At 38.9% G+C, this 17,148-nt stretch overlaps 1 protein-coding gene across 1 annotated transcript in view; it reads right to left on the bottom strand.

The window, feature by feature from the left end:
- Positions 1-17,148, bottom strand: part of LOC126162733 (beta-catenin-like protein 1) — a 97,517-nt gene that overhangs the window by 3,381 nt on the left and 76,988 nt on the right. The window contains exons 8-10 of the mRNA XM_049919397.1: positions 16,604-16,785; positions 13,482-13,660; positions 6,325-6,514 (exon numbers count right to left, since the gene is read on the bottom strand). Coding sequence (XP_049775354.1) covers positions 6,325-6,514; positions 13,482-13,660; positions 16,604-16,785 — 551 coding nt within the window. The remainder of the gene's footprint in view (positions 1-6,324; positions 6,515-13,481; positions 13,661-16,603; positions 16,786-17,148) is intronic.

Here is a 17,148-nt window from a genome sequence, read left to right on the forward strand (position 1 = left end):
TATTGAAGTGTTAAACTGTCACCAGCCCCTCACAGAACGCCGTACCTCTTGCTGAAAGTGGACAAACCCTAAAATAACATTAAATGATGCAACAATTAGGAGAAGCGTAGTAATAAGGTATCTAGGGGTATTTCTGGATGAATGTCATAATTTTGCACATCATGTAGAGGAAGCAGGAAGGAAAGATACCAACAAGATGAATGATGTTATAAACATTGCAAACAGCCAACTTCGGCTTCCCTTGAAGACAATCAGAATATACCCCCAATCTATATTAGCAACAGCCGTAGGATATGGTGTGAGCATCTGGCCTCATAGACTGCAGTTAGTGAAGCCAGCATCAATACCATATTTACTCGAATCTAAGCCGCACTCGAATCTAAGCCGCATCTGAGAAATGAAACTCGAAATCAAGGAAAAAAATTTTCCCGAATCTAAGCCGCACCTGAAATTTGAGACTCGAAATTCAAGGGGAGAGAAAAGTTTTAGGCCACCCCTCCAAATCGAAACAAAGTTGGTCCATTGTAATATGAAACACAATTTAGGTCGAATGAATGACGATACAGCTACAGTTGTTTGGTTCGAGTTGTAAGCTTAGCAGTTAGCTTTGCCAGGCAGCCATTGCTATGCGTCAGGCGTTCCGTCCATATTTATACGGGTACCCTTCCTTTTTCGCGTGCTTCGTCTGGTTTGAATTGATTGCTTATTTTTCTTTGATCTGATAAGTGCCGTTCTCTTTGTTATAGGTGTTTACGTCACTCTAAGCTGAAAATGCATTACTGTGCTGTGTCATGCATTGTTTGTCGCATTCTGATAATGAGTGTTTACGACCTGTAGCCGCTCGCGGCATGGCTTGCTCTTGTGCACGCTACCGCCCCCCCCCCCTTTTTTTTTTTTTTTAAGGAGTCGTGTTATTGGCGAAACAATGGCAAGAGACTGCTATTTGCTGTTACTTACAATACTGCTTTCTTTGATAATGATCAACAAGAACCAAATAATAGACTGCATATGATAGAAGATGTTCTGAATGAGAGTTTAGCGGAAATTTTTCTCCATTTGAAAATCTTTGCAGACGCCTCTTTAGTACATTAAATTCTGCACAGAACTTAGTCATCTTAGATTTAAAAATCTAGTCAATTGCCGTGCTTCATTTCTGACTGTATCACTATTAGGCATAAGAAAAATAGGTATATAAACATGACATGATATGTATATTCTTCCGCCTTTGCTGTTGTCTCACTCTAGTTTCGTAGTTTATTAGGCAGACAGGATTTAAATGAGATAGCAGCAAACACGAAAGAATACATGGCAAAATGTTTATATTCATATTATTCTTATTGTAAAGAGAATACTGCATGTGATTTACAATTCATAATAGTTCCTATTATCAACCATCTCTTCTCACAGGTAGGAAAAAAATTCAGAAATCAGAATGTAGAGTTGGCCATATTGACAAACATCCCAAACAGTCATGCCAGTCAGATTTTCGTAGTACATTGAAATGCTGCTGCATTCGAAGATGAACAAAACGGAATTTGTATTTACTTCGTTGGATAATGTATGAAAATGCAGTGGTCGAAACTTATGGCGGAGAAAAAAAGCTCGTCTTCCAACTTTTTTTTAAATCTATTTACTGACGCAGAGGTTTTGGCGCCAGTATTTATCTTTGTGTCTGCAAGGCATGCCTGCGTAGCGCTACATATATTCGATGGCAGAAGTCAGTTGTGGCGGCACCTACCAACATTTTTCAGAACTTCCGCTTACTTTGCACTCGATTCTAAGCCGCAGGCGGTTTTTTGGATTACAAAAACTGGAAAAAAAGTGCGGCTTGGATTCGAGTAAATACGGTAAGTGAGAAGAGTTCAATAAGGCATGCTACCGAAATTAACGGGCGCGTACTGCACTACCCCGAATGATGCTTTATTAGTAGTTCTAGGAATATGCCCATTAGACATGGAAATTAGGAAAAGAGGGGGGCTTTTACTGGTGAAAGAAAGGCAATCAAATGGAAGCACTAAGGGTGCTTGGAACTGGGGCCAATTTGAAAAAGGCAATAAAAGATCGCATATTACAACTATGGCAAAATGAATGGGACACTTCATGCACTGGCAGGAAAACATATAAATTTCTCCCTATCATGATGGAAAGATTAAAAATTAAATTTCTCAACCAGTCAAGTGGATTGATACACTACTGGCCATCAAAATTGTTACACCAAGAAGAAATGCTGATGATAAACGGGTATTCAATGGACAAATATATTTTACTAGACTGACATGTGATTACATTTTCACGCAATTTGGGTGCATACATCCTGAGAAATCAGTACTCAGAATAACCACCTCTGGCTGTAATAACGGCCTTGATACACCTGGGCATTGAGTCAAACAGAGCTTAGATGGCGTGTACAGGTACAGCTGCCCATGCAGCTTCAACACAATACCATAGTTCATCAAGAGTAGTGACTGGCGTACTGTGACGAGTCAGTTGTTCGGCCACCATTGACCAGACATTTTCAATTGGCGAGAGATCTGGAGAATGTGCTGGCCAGGGCAGCAGTCGAACATTTTCTGTATCCAGAAAAGCCCGTACAGAACATGCAACATGCGGTCGTGCATTATCCTGCTGAAATGTATGGTTTCGCAGGGATCAAATGAAGGGTGGAGCCACGGGCCGTAACACATCCGAAATGTAACGTCCATTGTTCTAAGTGCCATCAGTGCGAACAAGAGGTGACGTAGACATGTAACCAATGGCACCCCATACCATCACGCCAGGTGATACGCCAGTATGGCGATGACGAATACACGCTTCCAATGTGCGTTCACCGCGATGACGCCAAACACGGATGCGACCATCATGATGCTGTAAACAGAACCTGGATTCATCCGAAAAAATGGCGTTTTGCCATTCGTGCACCCAGGTTCATCATTGAGTTCACCATCGCAGGCGCCCCTGTCTGTGATTCAATGTCAAGGGGAACCGCAGCCACGGTCTCCGAGCTGATAGTCCATGTTGATGCAAACGTCGTTGAACTGTTCATGCAGATGATTGTTCTCTTGCAAACGTCCCCATCTGTTGACTCAGGGACCGAGATGTGGCTGCACGATCCGTTACAGCCATGTGGATAAGATGCCTGTCATCTCAACTGATAGTGATACGAGGCCGTTAGGATCCAGCACGGTGTTCTGTATTACCCTCCTGAACCCACCGATTCCATATTCTGCTAACAGTCATTTTATCTCGACCAATGCGAGCAGCAATGTCGTGATACGGTAAACCGCAATCACGATAGGCTACAATCCGACTTTTATCAAAGTCGGAAACGTGATGGTACGCATTTCTCCTCCCTACACGAGGCAGCACGTTTCACCAGGCAACGCCGGTCAACTGCTGCTTGTGTATGAGAAATCGGTTGGAAACTTTCCTCATGTTGGCACGTTGTAGGTGTCCCCACCGGCACCAACCTTGTGTGAATGCTCTGAAAAGCTAATCATTTGCATATCACAACATCTTCTTCCTGTCGGTTACATTTCGCGTCTGTAGCACATCATCTTTGTGGTGTAGCAATTTTAATGGCCAGTAGTGTACATTAGCTGACTGGCCATGACCGTTATGCCACATATCTATGTAAAATAAAAGGACAGATGAATGATAGCTACACCTGTGGCAGTGTGGGACTCCACGCTCTATGAAGACGCAGCAGATAATAGACATAAGGAATTAAGGATATGGGATCCCAAAGCAGCACTAAGGAGAGAGTCAACCTGCTGCATCTTGGATGATACTGCAGCCACAGTATCCAAGAAGGCCAAGGAAGGCTCCACGAGGCATTCAACCATAAGAAATCAAGCTGCTGCCCAGGCTAAACATACTCTGTAGATGGAGAGAAGATGATTGAGGTCAGCAATCTCCAAGTGAAACACTGCCCCAAGAATCTATATGGCGTTAATGCAAATGATCACAGAATTGTGGACTTTAAGAAGTAACAGTGATGGGTGGAATTACTCGCTACAGTGAAAATGCTGCTGACATGCGCCTGACGCCCAAGGAATTCAGCAGATTATGGTTGTTGACCAGGGTACCATGAGGGTGGATCCAGTGGCAGAAACAGCCATCTAAAAGTTAAATGCATCCAAATAAATGAACAAACAGAGAACAAATTCTGTAGTGTTTGTAGTAGACTAGTAGCTGGGTAACTGTGTAAGGGTTTTAATGTAGTTTTGTAGTAGAAGTTGTAGTTTTTTAATCTTTCTTTTTTTTTAAAAAAAAAGAAAGAAATTAAGTATTGGAAATAAATAATTAATATATAAATTATAACTATGCAAGGAAATGCGATTTGTATGGCCTATTTCAGCTTTTTAGATAATAAGCTGTAATTATGAAGAATAAGCAAATAAAACAACAACAACCTGTCTGCCAGGATGAATGGCCACTATCAAACTGTTGCCAAGAGCAAAGAGGCCATCCTGTTGCACAACATGCAGCTGAACATAACTTGCCTGATTTCAACTGCTGCTTCATAACCCGTGCCATCTGGATCCTTCCCTTCATCTCCAGCTATCATGCACTGTGCAGATGGAAGTTATCCTTACAACAAATTCTTCACTCCCAAAATCGTTCTGGCCTCAACCTATAGTAACCTCTTGTCCCCATCATCTCCACCCAATTGTTTTCAACCACTCTGTCCTGCCATCTTCTCCCGATTCGCATCGCTGCACCCTCATTGTGCACTATTCCCTGCTGGTGCACCTGCTAGTCTTTTCCCCTTATCTGCTACTCTCCTTTCTGCTCCCCAACCCACTCCCTCTATTTCCCCACAGCCTCCTAATGCTGTGCTTGGCAATCTCGTCCTGCCACTTCTACTCCCTGCACACTCTGCCAGGCAATGCTGATTGCTGATTCCTCCTTCCCCACCCGTACCCTGCTATCCTTCCCCCTTCCCTGCTCCACTCCAGATTGTTGCTCCCATTTGACACAATTCAGTTGTCTGGCCAGAGTGGCAGAAGAGAGAGAGAGAGAGAGAGAGAGAGAGAGAGAGAGAGAGAGAGAGAGAGAGAGTGTGTGTGTTTCTTTTCTGAAGAAGGCTTCAGCTGAAAGCTTATGTATAAGTCTTTTCATTGTGCCTGTTTGTAACTCAACATGTCATCTTTATAGTGAGTAGCAATTTATCCTTTCATAATACTCTTAAAATATGGTTATATTCATCAGTGCCAACTGCACTAATATAGTGATCAAATTAGTACACATTTTTTAACTAACACTTGCCAATGAAACCATCTCACAGCCAAGTAAAGATTATTTGCAGCTGACATTAGTGAATAATTTAATTATACAAGATTGAATAAGTCAGAAAGTCACAATTATGAAGGATTTCAATGTAGTGAAACATAGTTCAGCTACTTAGCTACAGCCTCAGGGACAGTTACGCCCAGCTGGCAGCAAATCAGTACTACTGTAAAAAAATAACATGCATGTTGTCAGACATACAGTCTATTCAGAAAAAGATAGGTGTTACAATGTAGAGCGAGGAAGTGGTGAATTATATACTGAATGGAAGAGTTTACATTGACAATCTAGCAGTCTCTTGATGAAATGGTGACATTGGTGACTTCAGACACACAACCCAGATTTCCTACATAAATGACGGGTGCTGGGTGCCAATAGGAGAGAGAGCAGCCAGCCATCAGGCACTTTACACCTGGACAGCATAAAGGATGTAGCTGACAAGCAGAGATGAGGCATGTAGGTAAGCTGTCTATGTTGGCCTTGATTGTGTTTTATGTCATTTGTTGCAGTGAGGGAATGAAAATTTAATGAAGTATGTTCTTTTCTGTACAACATGCAGAACAATTAGTAAGTCACATATTTGTCAATGAGTTTACTAACAATTGGTGCTTGTTTCTTCGCTGAACAACTCCGGGACTGTTATGAGTTCATCATTTTTTAAATGGATTATGTTGGAGGGAAACTTCTGACTCATTTGAGATTCACCTACACAGTCTGCCAATCAGTATTCCCTGATTCTTCATAACATTTATCATTTAACCAGAAAGCTTTCCTTCCTGCCACTTTCAATTACATTACGCAATTAAAGAAAGTGCCATGTGCCCTCCAACTCTCCACAAAAAAACTGAATGGATGTGATGTCTTCTCACTAAACAAGAGAATAAATTACATAAATCTGTAGAACTGGAGACAAACTGATTCCAGAATACAACAAGGGCTGTGAATATAGAAAAAATATGACAGTAAATTCATTATTGGTACACACATCATATGATGGCATGTTTATGTCTTCTCATAGCATTGGATTAAACTTACCTCTCATAACATGCCTTATCGTTTTCACTGAGCCACCCCTCAAATTCAGGATCTGAGTTACTCGCTGCTTGATGGAGCTGGGACCTCCTGTACATACTTCCAATATAATATAATCTACAAGCTGTAATGTGAACAGACCACCTTCAAGTCGCCGCAAGTAATTGCTGTCATCATCTTCATCCTCACCATCCTGAAAAGTAATAACAATATTGCTTATGAACTTCACGAATACTTTAGTGTAACGGTAACCTTACAGAAGACGTCTATAAAAAAAATGTGGATACCATAATTTTACGTGTGTATTTGCTGAAAACTGGAATGTTGCCACAGAATGGTTTTTAAATGTTATGTAAATTTGTTATAAATTAAAGATTGGTATATCGTTCTAAACAGCAGGTAAAGAACATAAAATTACTACATTCAGTTTCACTTATCTCAAGCACTAATAGCAAAAATGGGTGTGATAGATAATCCATAGTTCTTAGATACAAGTGAGTCTTATTTTCATGGGTCTCAAAAACTGTTTATAGTCAACAGAACTCAATATTGTATTTCATTGTATGTTTTATAGTATTGTCTTTTAGTGAATTAGTCACTGTAGGCTGAAGACTATATTGAAATGAATGAAGGAAGACTGGCATGTAATATTTAACAACAGCGAGGTCATTAGAGATGGTGCACAAGCTTGGACTGGACAATGTCGTACAGATATGATCCATAAACACACATTGCTTTGTTTTCCCCATTTAAGGACTTGGTATCTTCTTCTAGGACTGCTGAGGAAACTTTTGGTGATAAGGGATCTCCTTGTCCGACACCTCTTTCAATTCTGAACTGCACTATTATGCTGAAGTCCAAGGGAAGCTGTGAAATTAGCACAATATACAGTTACACAGAGATTCCACAATCAAGCATACTCAGTAACTGATACAGATTCGGATAACAATTTAGTAAGGATGACAAATAAAATGAATTTTAAGAGACTCACCCTGAAGAATGATTGAGGAAAGAAATGGCATACTGAAGCATTGAGGAATGATAAGATGTGCATGATATTCTCTAAGGCTGTAGGTACTGCCATGTTGTATGCCACAGACAGCAGGCAGAAGAGGAATGCATGTCTCTCCAAAGCGGAATCATAGAGGGAGAACAGTCAACATTAGTACAACGAAGGTAAATGCAAAGAAAACTTGACCAACAGAATAAATAATTCAGTAGATCGACAAAAGAAGAAAAATGTTTGGAAAAACCGAAATACAGAATTATAAATTGATTAGGAATGAAATAAATAAAACTGATTAGGAATAAAATAAATAAGAAGTGCAGGGAAGCCAAGTTGAAAGAGCTGCATGGGAAAGGTGAATAAATTGAAAAGGAAATGGTCACTGGAGAGATTGATTTAGCACACAGAACAGTCAGAACAACCTTTGGTGAAATTAAAAGCAAAGGTACCAACATTAAGACCACAATGGGAAGTTCACTGCTCGACTCACAGTAAAGTGCAGATAGGTACAAAGAGACCCTTATGAGGGGAAAGACTTGATTGACGACATGACAGAAGAAGAAGAAGAAGAAGAAATGTTAATCAATATGGAAGACAAACGGGATGCAGTATTAGTCAGAGGTCAACAGAGTTTTGCAAGTCTTGCGATCAAATAAGGCAGAAGGGATAGACAATACATCATCGAAATTTCTAAAATCGTTGAGTGGTAAGTGGCAACCAATGGACTGCTGAAGTTATTATGTATCAATGAAGATGGAAATACATCATCAGACTTTCAGAAAAATATCTCCACAAAATCCTGAAGATAGCAAGGGCAGATAAATGTGAAAACTATCGCACAATCAGCTTAACATCTCATGCATCCAAGTTGCTAACAAGAATAATATACAGCAGAATGGAAAAGAATATCAAAGAGCTGCTAGATGACATTCAGTTTGGCTTTTAGGGAAGTGAAGGCACCAGACGTGTTGTTCTGATGTTGCATCTATTCTGATAATGGAAGCAAGGCTTAAGAAAAGTCTAGTCACGTTAACTGGATTTGTCGACCCTGAAAAGTGTCCAGCAATGTAAAATAGCAAATTTGTACATCGAAGAAGCAATGACAGAAATAAAAGAAAGGTTGAAAAAGGTAATTAAAATTCAGGTGAAAGGATAACAGTGATCAGATTCACTGATGAGCTACAAAGCAGACAAAGTAAGGAAATAACACATACCAGACAAAGCGAGGACATGAAAAATTACAATAGTACATGCAAATTGGACATTCCGGGCCAAAAAAATTCAAACACCAAACAGAGGCCTTAATTAGTGGAACAAAATTTCTGAGAATGTAAGTTTTACGCACAGCACCATACAGTAGTGAATCATGGACTGAGGGGACAATGGGAAATAACAGAATCAAAGTGTTTGAGATGTGGAGCTATAAAACAATGTTGAAAATTAGATGGATTGATACAATCAGAAATGAGGCGGTTTTCTGCAGTTTCGAGAAAAAGAAACATATGTTCAACACTGACAAGAAGACGGGACAAGGACATACGTTACATCAGTGAATAATTTTCATAACACTAGACGGAGCTGCAAGGGTAAAAACAGCAGAGGAAGACAGAGATCAGAATAAATCCAATAAACAAATAAGTCATTAGGTCAGTATGTAGCCCCAATTTTGTTTTTCAAAGAGTACTCTAAGGCAATGGCCCATTACTTGGCTTGTATTTATTATGAAGCTCTAGCCCAGCGCAAATTCACAAGCAAGTTTCCAGTCTCTCCTGTGTATAAGAAGGGCAAAATAATGGACCCGCAAAATTAAAGGCCAATACTCCTAACATCAGTTTGCAGAGGACCTTTATGTCCATGACTCAGCATGGTTTTACAAAGCATCGTTTGCGCGAAATTTGAGTTTGCCCTTTTCTCATGACATACTGTGAACTACAGATGAAGGACAACACACAGATCCCATATTTCTAGATTTTTGGAAAGCATTTGATACACTGTCCCACTGCAGGCAGTTAGAGAAGGTACAGGCATATGGAACAGGTTCACAAATATGCGAGTAGCTCGAAGACTTCTTAAGTTATAAAACACAGTATGTTGTCCTCAACGGCGAATGTTCATCAGAGACAAAGGTATCATCAGGGGTGCCCCAGGGAAATGTGATAGGACCACTGTTATTCTCTATATACATAAATGACTTGGCGGACAAGGTGGGTAGCAGTGTATGGTTGTTTGCTGATGATGCTGTGGTGGTGAACGGTAAGGTGTCAAAGTTGAGTGATTACAGAAGGATACAACATGACAGACAAAATTTCTATTTAGTGTGATGAATGACAGCTAGTTTTAAACATGGAAAAATGTAAGTTAATGTGGATGAGTAGGAAAAACAAATCCATAATGTTGGGATACAGCGTTAGTAGTGCCCTGCTTGACACAAACACATTGTTTAAATATCCAGGCTTAATGCGGCAAAGCAATATGAAATGGAACATGTGTTTGATGATTACTGTATGGGAGGCAAATGGTCTACTTCGGTTTATTGGGATAATTCTAGGAAAGTGTGGTTCACCTGTAAAGGAGACCGCATAAACGTGGAACCTATTCTTGAGTATTGCTCAAGTGTTCGGGATCTATTCCAGATCAGATTAAAGGAAACACCCAAGCAAATCAGAGGCGGGCTGCCAGATTTGTTACTGTTAGATTCGAACGACACACAGAGATGCTTCGATAATTCAAATGGGAATCCCTGGAAAGAAGGCAATATTCTTTCCGAGGAACACTATTGAGAAAATTTAAACAACCAGCATTTGAAGCTGACTGAAGAATGATTCTGTTGCCTCTAACATACCACAAAGATAAGGTACGAGAAATGAGGGCTCTTAAGGAGGCATATAGACAGTCGTTTTTCCCTTGTTCTATTTGCGAGAGGAACAGGAAAGGAAATGACTAATAGTGGTACAGGGTACCCTCTGCGACGTGCCGTAAAGCGGATTGTGGAGTATCGATGTAGATGTAGATATAACTGAGGATATAGGGTGGTTGCTATACTGAGGTGAAGAAATTAGCACAACACGAGAATTTGTGGCAGGCTGCATCAAACCAGTCAGATGACAGATGACTTAAAAATAATAAATACATAAACATGTATTCAATGCATTAGCATTGGCTGATCAAATTTCCTTCTTCTCAGAGATTGGCAGTACCAATATTGTTGACCAAGGAGTCAAAAGCCTTCTCAAAATCGGGCTCTATAGTTCTGCTCACTGAAATTTGGAAGGTAGGAGACAACGTACTGGCAGAAGTAAAGCTGTTAGGACGGGTCGTGAGTCACGCTTGGGTAACTCAGTCAGTAGAGCACTTGCCCTCGAAAGGCAGGTCTCGAGTTCGAGTCTTGGTCCGGCAAACAGTTTTAATCTGTCAGGAAGTTTCATAACCTGTTCACTGCTTTTAGGTAGTCCATTATGCTGTATCCAATTCTAAAGCTGGCTTGATACTTCCTATTTTTAAAATTCACATTTTTCTCTCCACAGTTGGTAATTATTTTAGTGACTATCCTATATATTATGAATACGAAGCTGATAGGTTTGTAGTTATCTGTCTTGTTTATCTCCTGATGTGTGAATGAGAATAATTACAACAATGTTCCAGTTTCCTGGCATTATCATCTTTCTTAAATATTCTGTATATAATTTTGCAAGTTCCTTTTGCATAACTTTTCTGTCGGATTTAATTATGTACACTGAAACATCACCATCTCACATGTACAGAACAGATAAGCATAAATATGAAGTGTGCTCAAAAAGTAGAGGGAATTTTTGTTTTCCTTAAAGAATCTTCATTTACTCATCAACAACAATTTTGTCCCCTTCAAAGTAACATTCCTCAGATATAATAGACTTGTGCCAGTACTTTTTCCACACTTGGAAGCACTCCTGGAACTCATTTTTCATTATGGCGTCCAGCTTCTTTGGTGATTCTGTTTTTATCTCATCAATGATGGCAAAATGATGTCCTTTCACAATTCTCTTCAGCCTCAGGAACAGAGAGAAATCACAGAGGGCATGTCCAGTGAATACAGTGGCTGAGCCAACATAACGTTTTCGCATTTTTTTTTTTTTTTTTTTTTGCCAAAAAATTACAAACAAGCACTGAGGTGTGAGTGGGAGCATTATCATGAAGCAATTTCCACAAATGGTTTTGCCACAATGATGGCTGTTTTCTTCGGATTCCTTCACACAACTGCCACATAACTTTCAGGTAGTATTCATTATCAACTGTACAACCATGAAGCAGGAATTCATGAGGCACTATACCATTTTAATTGAAGAAAACAGTGAGAATAACCTTCAAATGATTGAATTTGTCAAATTCTTTTCGGTCTTGGCTCTTCAGGCAGTTTCCATTGGGACAACTGGGCCTTGGTTTCGACATCATTACCCATATGCTCATGTTTTGTCACATGTTAACCCTTCTTTAGAAGTTCTGGGTCACTGTCAACTTCATTCAGCAACCCCTGAGCAATATTTACATGACGTCGTTTTTGGTCAAAATTCAACATGTTCAGAACAAACTTTCTTGCTACACATTTCATGCCTAAAACATCCAAAACAATTACTTGAAATGAGCCAAAGGATACGTCGTCATCTTAGCAACCTCTCCGACGCTGATTTGGCAATTTTCGAGAACCATTTTCTTTACTTCTTCCACAATGTCATCAGTATTTGATGTACTAGGGCATCCAGGGTGGTCGTCATCTTCAATATCTTCTTGACCCTGTTTGAAATGTTTATACCACTCATAAACTCTTGTATTACTCATAGTATGTTTGCCAAAAGCCACAGGCAACATTCTGAATGCAGAGCTGCGCTTTATTACATTTTTCGAGTAAAATTTAATGAATATTCTTTGATCCATCTTATTCAAAAGTAAAAATTTGCTGAGTACTCAAAAACATGCCTAACCTTTTTAGTGTCAACAATAAACTAAATATTCAAAACAGCTGAAAATGCAAATATACATCAGGAGCTTGTGTACCAATAAGATGAAAAAACTGAAGATCGGATGTATAAGGTCTACAAAATTAAAACATTCCTGTTACTTTTTGATCACATCTCATAAGTGAAAATGTTCTCACTCATTTGGTTTAAAACTATTTTTGCTACGTGTTCATAAAATTTCAACTGTCATTTCTGCATTGTGTACATGATCTATTTGGTCTACTTGTAGAACTCCTCACTTTTCCATTCTTCTAAGTTTTACAGTAGTCTTCTGGCGCCCCAGAATTTCCGAGATACTTCCTTTCCTTCTTTTCAAATCCTTTCAACTGTCTTTTCATTTAAAATAAGATGCTTCGAAGCACAGAGTCCCTCTGGTTTTAAAGCTGAATTATAGTGCCTGATTTTAGCCTTGTAGGATATTGCTCACTTTGTACCTGTTCTGTGTTAGTTTGTAAGCAAAGTCCAATTTTCTGGCTCTTCCTTCGACAGCCTCTTTATCCAGTCCACTGGGCTGACTCCGTTCTCCTCAGTCAGTCCTGTTAATCTTCCCATGTTTTACATTCAAGTATTTCTTCCCATGATGTCTGTGTTCCATATATTCTGTCTTTTCACATGAGCCTCTCAGACCTGTTTTCCAGCAATTTCATGCAAGATCTCCAGCATTCTTGGCACATCCTTCTTGTTTTCAGGCTGAAAGGGCAAGGTCATTGGCAAAAGCTAATCACTTATTTTCCATGTTGTTTCCTTTTCCCCCGAGGGGTATTTCACTTAGTCCTTCCAACTTCAGCACTTTTTCCTAGGGTTTCATTATTTTTTACAGGACAGTATTGAAGACAATTGGGGATAATTCATCTCCCTGCCTGTCCCCAGTCTGTATTTCAAAGAGATCACAGATTTCTGCAAAAAGTGTAACTTGCTGTCAGGATTTGTTTTCCTACCTATATTTAACTATAATTTCATTTTAGGTGTCATCTTCCTGATACAAATATATTCTTTCAAACAGTGATGATAAATCTTGTACATACAGTAGAAGTAGTAGTAGTAGTAATGTTGTTGTTGTTGTTGTTGTTGTTATTGTTACAGACAACATGTCAAGTAAAATTAAAGAATCTTTTAACCTATTTCATTATAAAGTTGATGAGAATTTGTATTTCATTCCATACCTTTCGCTCGCGGTCTAGCTCTGCGTCCACCTGCTCAACCTTCTCCAGATATTTAAAATGCAGTTCTAAAAGTCGATCGACTTTTTCATGATCATTCTCCGTAAACTTATTTAACAATCTTTGGCGCTGTGGTCCCCGACAGTTGCGCAGCATACTTGCAATAATTGAGACCACGTGTTCTGTTGGAAGTAAGAAATAATATTTTTAACCTCAAATACACCATATTAAATAATTACAAACTTGCTTTATCATAATTACCAGTGCATCTCCACTTTATATATATAATTAAATAATTTCAAATATCCCCAGCTAATGACCCCCATTTACAGTCAATTACTCTCTGTGATAAGCTAAATATGATTGCAGATAACATTTAGAGGCTATATAAGAGCAAAGCCTGGCACACATATGGTATTAATATCAATGAAATTTTGTCTTTGTTACGTTGATACATTCTGGAAATAATGTAAGTCAAGTTCCACTTATCTGCAGAATAGTTTAAATCGTTCTACTTTCTAATTTTTATTTTGTGTGTATTTATGTGTATTTTATTTAACTGGATACACGGGAATAAGGTGATGTGGTAAAATTCTTTGTCACAGCTGGATTACGGAAACCAAGAACTCAGGAGTATGCTCCGTCACTGTCAACAAAAAGGTGGCAGAAATCAAGGATGATCATACTTCCCTTCAAGATAATTCCTCTGAAAGACACCTCAAAACTGCAACCGCATAATGAAAAAATCAATATAGTATATAACATGTTATTGGACAAATATTGGTTACAGATGTATGAAATAGCTAATGCCGTATGCAGACAAGAAGCAAGAATAAAGTATTTTTTTCATTTTAATTAACTGCAAGACATGTGACGTATTAGTTGACTTCTGATGAGTAGCAAATACAGAAATAATCTTCTCAGCCAATGCATGGATTACTTAAACATGTCAAGTCAACTGATGTCATGTTACAATTTGTCACTGCAGAATATAACTGCAATTCAAGATCCTGTGTGGTAGTCACTGGAGAGAGAGAGAGAGAGAGAGAGAGAGAGAGAGAGAGAGAGAGAGAGAGAGAGAGAGAGAGGGGGGGGGGGGAGGGGGGGGGGGCAAGTAAAAACCAGAAAGGTTGTGGCCACTCGATTTAGGGCTGCAGAAGGTATTTTTCCTTCTTAAACTCCAAGCAATGGGTAAAACAATTAGTGGCCGCTGGACCAGTGAGATGAAAATTTAAGAGAAAAAGGCTAGATTGCAGAAAGAAAAATAAAATAAAGACAAATCTGGACAACACACCTGCCTACAAAGGTGTTCTGGTGTATGAAAGACAAGCAATTCATAGAATGTACTATAAGAGTACCCAACCTGTTCACCAAATTTGTCATCTTATTGACTTTCACCAAAGTTTGTGTTGGAAAATATCGAGTGTTCAATCCAGTGTTTTATATCTGTACAGACATGACAATGCCGCAAAATCATGACTGTCAGCGCAAAAGGCCAATGGTGGCCCAAATACAAACTTGGGGAGCTGAAACTGGAAAGAGGGAAAGAAACTGGATATGTGAATCAATCTCCAGGAGAGCAGAGCATCCCAACATCACACAGAGATGAACATGAAGCAAACAAAATGCCATCAGTGTGAGTGACAGAGTAAGCTAAGCACATGGGAAACAGAGCATGGCGCAAGGTAAAGGCCACACCTGAGGTAGTTGATGTCTGATAAGAGCTACTTGGTCAGGCCTAATGAGGCCAGCAGATGATCACCTGGGAGAGTGGTTTTGCCCATACAATGCCTTGCACACACACACACTACGTGACAGTGTTCTGTACTGTTTTGCTGCAATATCCATGCCAGCTCATCTGCATCCATCTCAGTATCTGCTGGTCGGGATACTAAATAATGGTTACGGCAACTGTGCATGGGTAGTTCAAAAAGTTTCCAGAACTACGCATTATGTATAGAATCTACTCACTGAGAACATTAGCCACAGTGCACAAAGAACTGACGTACAGGGGAAACAGACCAAAAAATAAATGCATCTGTTTACCTAAACAAAGCTCTTTCATAGCCAGATCAAGAAAAATATCCTTGTCCTCCTAGATTGCTTTTATGGAAACAAATAAATACTTTGATGTGCTTCAATTTTGCTACATTATGTATGAAGAGTGTATGTGAGATAGGAACTGGGGGATGAATCAAATCACGGAGCACAGACAATATAACTATGCATTTGTATGTGTGTTCTGTATTAATTAATTCTGAAGGAGGACATTGTCTGAAAGCTCAGTAAGGTTTTGAGTCTTGTTCATGTGCCTGTCAATTGTTCAAAGGCTCAATTACATGGAAACTGCCTACATTTAGTCCTTCCATTATTTGTTTTTAGAAACTGTAGTATAAGCTGGAATAAACATAATGTTCATAAAACAACAACAAGCACTATCACTCTTTAAAAACGAAAAAAAATCTTAAAAAGAAGCATTAATACAAACTTTGAAAGTTTCATGTTCAACCTAAATTTTGGAGCTACCCATAATAATTCTGATAACAAGAAAGACAACAGCTATGAGATATGTGAATGTAGACTTTCCTGGCATATACTGCTGACAAAAGTTTCTTGGACTTCCATTTGGGTGGAAGAACTGAAATTCTGCAATGTATCAATGAGTGTCACTATTATCATCTTCTGGCAAAGATAAAGATGATGATGAGTGACATTCATTGAAACATCGTGTAATTTCACAGCAGCCACCCATATGGAAGCCCAAGAACATTTCATCAATTATGGGACATATAAATACTGAACTATGATTATGTAAACATAACAAATTATGAAAAAGAAATGCCATATTAATTTGGTTAGAATTAATCAACTTTATTTTACTGAGCAACAGAACAAAATGGTGTTTTAAAAGGCATTAACAAAAATATCAATTTACTTTGTATTAATCTGATATGTACGATGAGAATGTAATAATAATTTGTTACCCACAGCAAGCAAGCTTTAGTCTTCTAAGTATAAATAATCAATACCTTACACAGAAATGGAAAACAACCTAAATATCAAATGCCAGGAAACATTGTGTGGAAAAGCAAGTTTTAGCAATTTCAAATGAATGGAAACTTTACCTTCATGTTCTTCAGTGGTCAGTATACGCTTGCGATTTTTCTTTGGAGTTTTCATAAATAACGGAAAGATTGTTCGGAGTCCAAGGATATCTACAAATTTATTACAATTTTCTTTTCCATCTGGTCCAGACATGGCATGATCAAGCACTTTCAACGAGCCATTTCGAGACAGTTTCTTTTCCCTGAAATGTATGTTTCCAGTAAGAAAATGCAAAACACACACACAATGGTATGAAGTAACTCACTAGATGGTAAATCATAAAAGAGAAACATACACCATTCATTCACAATGCTAGAATAGCACTCTGGTCTGAGCTGTTGGAGTTGGTGATCATGAGTGTGTGAGGTGTGCTTGCTTGTGTGACTGAATGATGTGTGATTCTCTCTTTCTGACAAAGGGTGAGGCCAAAAGCTTATGTGTAAGCCTTTTTTAATTGTACCTGTCTGCAAATTAGCATGTTATCTTTACAGCGAGCATGAATCTATCTTTTCCTACATTGTTGATTTTCCTAATCTGGAGATTTCATTCTTTCATGAGTTGGTAA

This window comes from Schistocerca cancellata, chromosome 2 (assembly GCF_023864275.1).
Source record: "Schistocerca cancellata isolate TAMUIC-IGC-003103 chromosome 2, iqSchCanc2.1, whole genome shotgun sequence".
Classification (NCBI taxonomy): Eukaryota; Metazoa; Arthropoda; class Insecta; order Orthoptera; family Acrididae; genus Schistocerca; species Schistocerca cancellata.